Here is a 10,694-nt window from a genome sequence, read left to right on the forward strand (position 1 = left end):
GGACAGCAGACTCTTGCTCTCAGACAACAGTGACTTTGATGAGAAATCTGTTTGTGTCATTGACTTGCATAATATTGGGTTGTCAGAAAAGTCATGACGCATTTTTGCAAAGAAAAACATAGAAAAAATACGTCATGACTTTTCCGATAACCCAATACTATTATATGTAAAAACAAAAAGTGTTCATCAGGTCTTCGCTTTACAGCAACTGCATACACAGACAAGACCACACAGACTGCCTGTCCTGATTGATTTGTAAACTGCACAAGCCTACCCCACACTCCTACCCCCACGCTAACAAGTCCATCACTCACCTCTGCTCAGACAGACTTCGTCCTTTGTCTTTCAAAGAGAGTAGTAGCCTAGCCTGTGTAACCTGAGTTTTCTAGCCTCCTGAAGTCACCCTTTCGTTTCATGTCCAATGAAACTTATGGGGCTTAAATGGGGCTTAAATAATGGAAGCCCCATTTTGGGGACTGCCAGAAGCCCAGGTGACCCTGTGGTGACATCTTTGGGTTCTGCAGAGTCCTGAGGTCCCAGGTTCATCTCTTTCACTCCAAACTGCTGCTGGCTCTTCTTTGGTCAATCCTGGCTATTTCCATGAGGCTCCAGCTCTGTCATGCTCCAAACACAGACATGGGCAGAAGTGCAGCCTACCCTCAAAGTTAACATTCTGGCCAGGAGTGGCTTTTTGGTTGTCAGAAAGGCTGCTCCAGCTGCCTCCCTGGAAGAGATTATCACACCTTTAGAGGGCTGGATAAGCTGCCAGTTTGAGCTGATTATTTAATCACTCGTCAGAGAGTTGGTAGAGGTGGGTATTGATTTTAAAGAGAGAAGACGAGCAACCCTGTTGATGTGCACCTGCACCACTGCACCTTTCCTTTACCTTGTGTGTGGACGTCCACATGGACATGATGGGCATGGCAGTGGAACCCGCTTGGTCTGTCTTCCGCTTACCCTTCACTGGCACTAACTGTAGATGAATCCCTCTGGGTGAGTTGTTCTTGTTTTGGGAAGGAGCAAAGATTTCTGTCCACTAGGTCAGAAATCAGGAGGCATTTAGCCTCCTGATTGTGGGTATTTCCACACAGAACTTTTTGATATTTGGTGCAGTTGGTCAGTGAGAATCACTGTTAACCAGTTAACTCCCTTCATTTTATTCTGTAGAACTAATGTCATTGGATTGGGCTAGGGAGGCCCAAATTCTTGTTCCCATATTATCCCTAAACAGTTGGGTCACCAATCTAGGCTTCAGTTTCTTCATCTGTAGAATGGGAGTGGATTTGTTTGCAAGGGCTTTCATAACAAAGTGCCACAGAGTGGGTGCCTTAAACAACAGAAATTTATTTTCTCAAAGTTCTGGATGCTGGAAGTTGGAGATCAAGGTGTTGGCAGGGTTGATCCCTCTGAGGTCACTCTCCTTGGCTTGTAGATAACCATTTTCCCTCTGTGACTTCATGTGATCTTCCTTTTATGCATGTATGTGCCCTAATCTCTTCTTATGGGGATGGCAGTCATATTATATAAGCCTCCCCCACTCCTCCCCTCTACCATATGACCTTATTTTATCTGAATTACCTGTTTAAAGGCCCCAGCCCAATTATGGTCCCGTTCTACGGTACTAGGGGTTAGGACTTCAACATATGAATTTTGGGGGAGATACAATTTAGCCCATAACGGGGCACCGTGGGTGTGGGTGTGGGGGTTCTAACATTGCTCTGACGAGGCTACAGATACTAGGGTGACAGACTAGCTCAGTTTGCCCGGTTCTCAGAAGTTTCCTAGGATATGGGGCTTTCAGTGCTGAAACCAAGGCTATCCCAGGCAAACCAAGACAATTGGCCACCTTATCTGTCCTCCCACTGGGGGCCTAGGGCCGGCAATTGATTTCCCAGCCTGCTTCAGCCAGAGCTGCACTGTTTCTCTCAGCTTATATTGTACATCAGCATCCTAAGTGAGATTTAATTTAACAAAAGGGTTTTGTGGCCAAAAATCACTAGGAAACCACTTGATTTGATGGGCTCCAGCATCCTCCCCTGCTGCCATATTCTATGATTTAATTTCATTTGCACACACAAAATTCCAGCCATTTGTCTGAAACTATTAACTGGTTAGAGCAAAATTAATTGGGTTCTATTTAGTTCATGGCTAAAGCAAAACAGAACAGGGAATTGTTAAGCATTGCCTGTTCTGAAGCACAAATTGGCGCTGTGCTTTTGTGATGGCAGATGACATTCACTGAGCACCCACCGTGCTCACTTTATTCTGTCATCATCTCATAATCCTTAATGCAACTCTGTTAAGTGGGTTGCCTCACCAGGAGCAGCAGCCCCATGTTGTAGATGAGGAAACTGAGGCACAGAAAGATGAGTAACTAGGCCAAATCTCAGGTCTGGTCAGAGCAAGGCCAGGACTGTGCAGGCAGTTTGACTTGAGTGCTACTGTGTCACAGCACTGAACCCAGATGCGTGTCCCAGCTGGTGGAGAAACAGGGACCACACTGGTAAGGATAAAGTCATTCTGTCTGGGCTGATGGGCCAGAGTCCTCTCTCTAGGAAGCATATCTCAGTACTGTCCCCTCCTCACCCCAGCCTGTCTGGTCTTGACCAGCACTCCTGGCTGGACCTGCTTTTTGCTGTTGTAGAAACCAAGCCTGGAGCAGTTCTCAAGGTGTAGAGAGTTTTGGGGGAATCTCGTAATAAAGAAAACTGAATTGCGTAGTGACAGGTATTCTCTTGCTAATTCTTTTTCAGGTCTTCTTCTATTATTTTTGTAAAAACATTTATTTATTTATTTATTTATTTATTTATTTATTTATTTATTTATTTATTTATATTAGTTTCAGGTGTACAAAGCAACGTAATAGTTAGATATTTAAACCCCTCATAAAGTGATAATCTACCCCCAAGCCACTACCACTCTGACATCTTATATAGCTGTTATGATACCATCGACTATCTTGCCTATGTTGTATTCCACATCCTATGACTATATATACCTATATATTTAGTTAAAGTTGACATTCAATATTATTCTACTTCAGCTTCAGGTGTATAGCACATTGGACATAGTCTATGAAGTGATCCCCCTGATAAGCCCAGTGACCATCTGGCACTTAACATGATCTTTGCAACATTGTTGATCATATTCCCCATACTGTATTAACTACCAATTTGTATTTCTTAATACCTTCACCTTTTTCACCCTGCACCTAACCCCATTCCCATCTATTACCCTCATAGATCTAGTGCCTATCTGGCACTGTACCTAGTTATTACAGTATTATGGACTATATTCCTCATGCTATACCCTACATCCCCATGACTACTTTGTAACAACCAATTTGTACTTCTTAATCTCTTCCCCTTCCACCCATCCTTAACCCCCCTCCCATCTTAAAGAAGTCTCTCTAAAATTCCTTGTAATACTGGTTTGGTGGTGATGAACTCCTTCAGCTTTTTCTAGTCTGGGAAGATCCTTATCTGTCCTTCAATTCTAAATGACAGCCTTGCTGAGTAGAGCCATCTTGGTTATATATTGTTGCTTTTCATCACTTGGAATATTTCCTGATACTCCCATCTGGCCTGCAAAGTTTCTGTTGAGAAATCAGCTGCCAGTCTTACGGGGGCTCCCTTGTAGGTAACTAACGGCTTTTCTCTTGCTGCTTTTAAGATTCTCTCTTTGTCTTTAACCTTTGGCATTTTAATTATAATGTGTCTTGGTTGGCCTCTTTGGGTTTATGTTGTTTGGGACTCTCTGTGCTTCCTGGGCTTGTATGTCTATTTCCTTCACCAGGTTAGGGAAGTTTTCTGTCATTATTTCTTCAAATAGGTTTTCAATTCCTTGCTCTCTCTCTTCTCCTTCTGATATCCCTGTAACGCGAATCTTGGTGTGCTTTATATTGTCCCAGAGGCCCCTTAAACTCTCCTCAGTTCTTTTAGATTCTTTTTTCTTTTGGCTGTTCTAGTTGGGTGTTTTCTGGTACATCAATGGTTGGGTCTTCTGCTTCATCTAATCTGTTGATTCCCTCTAATATATCCTTCATTTCCATTATTGTATTCTTTATTTCTGACTGGTTCTTTTTCATGGTTTGCATCTCCATTTTTATGCTTCATATCTCTCTGTTGAAGTTCTCCCTGAGATCACTGAGCACTCTTATAACCAGTTCTTGGAACTCTGAGTCTGACACATTGCTTATCTCCATTTCCCTTAGTTCTTTTCCTGGCGCTTTGCTCTGTTCTTTTATTTAGGACATGTTTCTTTGTCTCCCCTTTTGGCTGCCTTCCTGTGTTTGTTTCTATGTATTAGGTAGGGCTGCAATGTCTTCTGGTCTTACTAGTGTAGTAAGTATGTAGTAGGTGTGCTGTGGGCTTCAGTGGCACAGTCTTTCTGGTCACCTGAGCCATGCATTCCAGGTGTGTCCCTTGTGTGGGTTGTATGTGCCCTCCTCTTGTAGTTGAGCCTTGGTTGATAATTGCACATCAATGTGAGGGACTGACCCTTGGGATCACTCATTGTGAGGACTGGCCTTGACTACAGTGGAAGAGTTGTTGTGCAGGGGTTGATCCTACAGAGCAGGATCTGCCTCAGCAGGACTCTGGTGCCTGTCCAATCTGCCCTTTGGGTGTCGTACTTGGTGGTGGTTGGGTAATGCTCCAGCTCATTTTGAAGCTGGCCACTGAGGGTGCCAGGCCCAGAACTACCTTGGAGGGGATCTGTTGTAGGTCAAGTTCAGCCACAGCCTGTGCCCCACCCAGGGCCACCCAACAGGAGCCAGAAAGAAATCTGCAGATGGTTGCCACCTGTGCTGTGCTTGGAAGTGCCTTGAGAAGCCAAGCCACAAACCAAGCCTGGCTGCTGCTAGTCCTGCACTTAGGGCTGCTCATCCAGAGGTACAGGACATGTTCAAGCCAGATGCTGCTTGTCTTGGTTCCGTGAGCCTTTGAGAGACCCTAGGAAAGCCTGCAGCTTGAGCCAAGGCAGGCAGTCTACATGAAAAAGCCACTGGAAGTGGCCTGGGTGTGCCTGAAACTTGGGCAGGGCCAAGTTGCCCTCAGGTCTTTTGATGACATGAAGGGAGAAGTTTGTGCTAGTCTTTAATTTCTCCCCATCACTTAATGATCTCCTTTTTCTTAGAAAGAGAGCAGGAGCAGCAGTATCTGATGGGTTTTAATAACTATTGTTTTTATTATTTTTAAAATTTTTTTTATTGGGGAATCGGGGGAAGGGGAACAGACAAGTTGCTGTCCTTTTGTTCTTCAGTCTAGTTGTGGAGGACGTTGCTTCACTGGCCCAAGTTGGCACCATTATTGCGCTCTTCCCGGGCGAGGCAGATCAGTCGCCGGCTTCTGGACGGCCGCTCACAGCGGCTGCTGGCTGCTCATTCTGGCTGCTGGCTACACACGGTAGCCCATGGCAACCCACTTGTCACAGGGGCTGCAGCCTACGCCTTCACCGGCCACTCACGGCAGCCCAGCTCCAGGTCGAGCTGTTGTTCAGCATCTTAGCTGTAGAGGGCAGTGTCACTGGCCCTCATATGTGGGATCCGAACTGGGGCCCTCTGGCGTCCCAAGCCAGTTCTTAACCAACGCGCCACCTGGTCGGCCCTAACTATTGTTTTTAGTGTAATCATCTTTTTTGCAGTTAATTTTGAAATATGGCAAGTGATACTGGTCTTGCCTGTAGGATAGTGATACAAAATGCCTTTAGAAGACGTTTATTTGTATGAAAAACCAAGTAATTTAAATGTATTTAGTAACTAATAACACAGGTGATGTACAGATAATGCAGAAATTGTGAAGCTTGTGGTGAGAAAGATTGACTTTGTGAAATACTAGCCAGGAAGAGAGCTTGGACTTCATTAGAGTCTGGAAACCAGAAGATGAAAGGCAGGAATTGTTTGACCAGCCAACCTTTCAGGGTCAGTGCCTCAGCCAGAGGAGACCCTTGCCTGGGCTCTTGAGGTGCTAGTTGCAGGCCTCTTTGGAGCATGGTGTGCCTGCCAGATAAACTCTGGAAAGACAGGCTCCCTTCCAGCGTCAGCCCCACGGCCATTGGGATTTTGTTTCATTTTGTTTTGGTAATGGTTTTCAATATCTTTGAAATGCTCCCATCAGAAAGGGTAAAGATAAAAAGTGGATTCTTGTGCCAGGTCAGAGGCCTGTGCCTTGGGACAATGCACTCTGGAAAATAATTAGAAGTGTAAATTGAAATGCCCAGCATGAGGCAGAGTGTTCACCCTGGGTGGACACCAAGTCATTGTGGGGATTGGATACCGTGATAGCCCCTCCCCTGGGGTTAGAAGCAGACTGGGTTTGGGCTCCCTCATCCAGCCTGGGAGCAACCGAACTTGAAGGAGGTTTTTCGTGGGGTCAGCCTCGGGTGACTTTGTTTGCCTGCGAAGCTTGCTGCTGGTTATTACAGGACAGTTGACCTTTGGATAACACAAGTTTGAACTGTGCAGGCCCACTTATACTTGGATTGTTTTTCAGTTAATACAGTTGGCCCTTTGTATCCACAGGTTTTACATCCACGGATTTAACCAACTGCCTATAGACTGAAACCGTATTTTCCCCTTCCCGGCTGTGGTTGGGAGAATCTGCAGATGCAAAGAGACCACTGTAGAATCAAAAGTTATTTGTGGGTTTTTGACTCTATGGGTAGAGGGGCGGTGTCCCTAAGCCCTGCGTTGTTTGAGGGTCAACTGTACTTAAACTGCACAGGGCTGTGTCCTTATTAAACAGGCAAAGTGAGTCTGCAGCTTCTGGTTAACCACTCAGTGTGACTCCCACACTAGGCGGCTGCTGTATGGACAGGGTCTGAGTGTGGCTCATCCCCGCAGGACCCAAGACTTGGTTGGATCAGTGGTTGCTGTGCATTGACTGGTGCCTGGTACAGGCACCTGGTGCAGATCCTTCCTGGCAGCCAAGACTTTGCACGTAGAGGTTAGAGATTGGTTTCCAGTGACCATCAGAGAGGCTGATCCTGGCTACCATAACCAGGGCGTGAAGATCTAAGACCTTTCACTTTCAGACACTCCCCCTGGCAGCAGCCTAGAATGACAGCTGTCCAGTCATGACCAGACATTTTCTTTAGCCCTTTTACTCCCTCCCCTAGTGTTTGTATAATACTCCCCTTTTTAAAACTTGTGTTTTTAAAGGTTTCCCACCCCTTTAACTTATACCCTCATTTCTTAAGGAAGCTTCAAATCCTCTTTTAAATTTTTCACTTAAAATAGAAAGGTACCATAAGGCTGTTGGTGAAGAAATAAAAATATTCTTGTTTTGAAAGTGTACTGCCCCCAAATCTGTGACTTGTTGCACATAACAAACTTTCTCCCCACCAGGAAACATCTGTATGGATTGTTTCATTACAGCCCCATGATGCTTGGACTTGAATCGCTTCCAGACCCCACAGATACCTGGGAAATTATAGAGACCATAGGTAAAGGCACCTATGGCAAGGTCTACAAAGTAACTAACAAGAGAGATGGGAGCCTGGCTGCAGTAAAAATTCTGGATCCAATCAGTGTAAGTAATGGTGGTAATTGTCACCATAGTACAATATTGCATGTACAGAGTTCTCAACTTTTTCCTGGGTTCTAGGGATAATTTTTATGAAACCTCAAAATGAGTCATGATTTGTCAGCTCATCTGAATGGGACACCCTTTGGAGTTGAAACTTTCTGTTTCTTGTCTATTTCACTATTATTTTGATTTTGGCTCTCTGGGCTCTTCAAAAGTTATTCTCTTGGAAAGAGTGATGTGTTTCACTCCCTGGGCTGATACAGAGGCTGGTGACTCAGACATGGGTATTCAGTTATCTTAGCCTGGCATCTTATTTCAGAGCCCTGAACATCAAGATTATAATGCTGGACGCTCTTTTGCACAGTGAGGTTATAGGTATCCTCTCCTGTGTTGGGTCCCTTCAAGCTACTTTTCCTTAACCACTTTGACAACTCAGACATTTTTAAATTAAAAAAATATATATTTATAATATTATTAAAGAAAAAAGACATAATAAACATGTTCTATCAATATAATAGTTAGAAGCTTTCAGTTTTGATCTGAATGTCCACTGTTAAGTATATTCAAGATGTGCTAATGATGACATTAAAAATACAGGATAAAAATGCTTTATTAAGTGATTACTTGATCATGATGTCATACCTGTACCCTTCCTCATACCATAGACTTAATCCATAATGTTTTTTTTAAATTTTATTGTTTTTTATTTATTGTTTTACCCTGTGTAGGATATGGATGAAGAGATTGAGGCAGAATATAACATTTTGCAGTTTCTTCCTAATCATCCCAACGTTGTCAAGTTTTATGGGATGTTTTACAAAGCGGATCACTGTGTGGGAGGGCAGCTGTGGCTGGTCCTGGAGGTAAGAGGCTCTCTCTGGGGAACCAACCATCCATTCAGAGTTCCAGAGGCAAGCAGATGCATTTTTGCCTAAATAGTGTAAGATACACATTTAAGGAGTCGGTCCCTCCTTTGTTGTGTCACGGGTACCTTACCAGATGTGGCGTTCTCCTCCAGAGTTCTTACAGGTAGGCTGTGTACTGAAAATGTGCATGTTTCTCTGCTTCAAAAGTTTAATAATCTTCTAATACTGAGTGAATAGAGGAATACAGTTGCAAAAGGTTATTTTCTTCCCTAAACTGGGAACATTTCATAGAAAACATGATTGCAACTCATTTTCAAAAATTGTTGGCCTGAGATTTTTTGGCTCACCAAGTTTAGATTAGTCCATTTATGTTCCTTAATCCTCATCGTAGACTGGGTTCCCTGAAACTGATTCTGAGAGTTGTGTACTGTAGGTTTATTGGAGGGATCTTGCAGGAGATAGACCGAGAAGGAAGTGAGGAAGGCAGGATTGGCAAGGGAGACATTGAACAGCAGTGTGGTTACAACAGAGGCCTCAGCCCATCCTCTGGAGATGGACAGCTAAGACGCCCCTGCAGAACAGTCCATTTTTGCAGAACAGGATTGTATCTCTGCATCAGCCAATCACTGGGAGGGGGTGTGGACTTGGGGGAGGCAGTTCCCTGTGGCTGGGGGCAGTTTCTAGTGAGAAGTGCTGCTGGAAACTGGGAGCAGGGAGCAGGAAGCCGCCAGTGTTCCAGGCATCATCTGTTCTGAAGAGGGAACCTGAAAGGAACACTTTGTCCTGCCTGATTTCTTCCTTATTAATGGGAATGAATGTGTGTATCTGGGTGCAAGAGTCAACTTCTCACAAATCTAATTCCCCATGGGACTAAAATAGCAAAGACAAAATGACAATTTATGAAATTATCATATTAGGACAGGTCTATAGCTGCATGCTCCTGATGCCCACCCTGATTTGCTCTGGACTCTGCCCCTCTGACTCAGCACTTGCCTCTGTGCCGGGGGTTACATATGTGATCCAGGAGCATATAGACACACATGAAGGCCTTAAGAGAGGATCCCCAAAGGAGAAGCCAGCCCTCAATTCACCATCTAGCACCTCTTGTCCAAATCTTTCACCTGGCTCTGGGAGGGCCTGGCATGGGGCAGTACGTACTGGTTGCCGTGACAACCGTGTATGGAGAATTCATTTGCTATATTCAAATGAAATAATCTGCAGGAAAACCAATTTGAACATTTCTGTCACATCAATTGCCTTCCTCAGGATATAAAGATGTAAAGGGTTTTGGTTTTCAGAAAACATCTTTGTTTAGTTGGCTGGCTGTCATATAACACATTCTCATAGTATCACCTTTTGGATTTTATTACTCCCCACCTTTTCCCTGAGAATATTATAGGTTTTATCCTGCCAATGAAGCTCTAGAATAACATTAATTTTTTTAAATGCTGCTTTTCCTACAACATGGAAAGTATTGTTTCTAATGTCTCTGATTATATTCTTCAGCTTGGTAAGATCTCCATGTTTTAAACCTTACTGTAATTTGATAGTGGAAGTATGGTGACCAGGAAATCTTAGTTTATGTTCTTTTTCATCCTCTGACTCAAAAAGGCTCTGTATTTAAACAAAGAGAACTAGAACTTCTAGGAATTTTCCAGGGCCTCCCCTTGATGTGACCAGGCAGGCAGGTGGGCTGCTCATACCTGTAGTCACTTGGTGAATGAATTCTCTTCCCCAGGAGGAGCGACCAAAGGTCAGCTATCAGGCAAGGCCAAGGCAGCCAGAAAGGGCCACGCAGCATCTTGAGAGATGAGAAGGAGCCCAGAACTATCAACTGAGCCTTGTGCACATGCTCCTCTGCAGGCTGTCTCTTGCTTTAAGGGTGACCGGTAACCAATAATGAGGCTGCCCTGAGACACCGAATTATTCATGTCTCAGCAATACAGTATGCTGACATTTATGCCTTTGCAGATTGTTTTGGTCCACACTGAAGTTGACGGTAAAGGGGTGTTCTCAGTCTTTTCTGTCCCAGAATGGACCCTCTCTGCTAGGCTGCTGGGTGGTTGGGTGTGTCCAGTCCTACAATATGCTTATAGAAACAGGGATTGCTGGGCTCCTAGAACTGGCAGGACTGGAGGCCCAGAGGAGTGACAAGCCTCCAGTCACATAATGGGTTACATTACAGAACTGGAGGGAGAACCACACTTCTGCACTTGGCTTCCATGCTGTGGCGCTGTCTGCCGGGTTCCAGGAACACAGATGGGGGCTGTCTGGCTGGATCACAGCAATTCCCAATCTATAT

At 44.5% G+C, this 10,694-nt stretch overlaps 1 protein-coding gene across 1 annotated transcript in view; it reads left to right on the forward strand.

The window, feature by feature from the left end:
- Positions 1–905: 905 nt before the first annotated feature.
- The window catches only part of MYO3B (myosin IIIB), a 443,683-nt gene continuing 433,894 nt past the window's right edge, over positions 906–10,694 (forward strand). Inside the window, exons 1-3 of the mRNA XM_019656795.1 lie at positions 906–940; positions 7,346–7,529; positions 8,255–8,389. Of these exons, the coding sequence (XP_019512340.1) occupies positions 906–940; positions 7,346–7,529; positions 8,255–8,389 (354 nt within the window). The remainder of the gene's footprint in view (positions 941–7,345; positions 7,530–8,254; positions 8,390–10,694) is intronic.

The sequence above is a fragment of the Hipposideros armiger genome, unplaced genomic scaffold, assembly GCF_001890085.2.
Source record: "Hipposideros armiger isolate ML-2016 unplaced genomic scaffold, ASM189008v1 scaffold_266, whole genome shotgun sequence".
NCBI classification, from domain to species: Eukaryota; Metazoa; Chordata; class Mammalia; order Chiroptera; family Hipposideridae; genus Hipposideros; species Hipposideros armiger.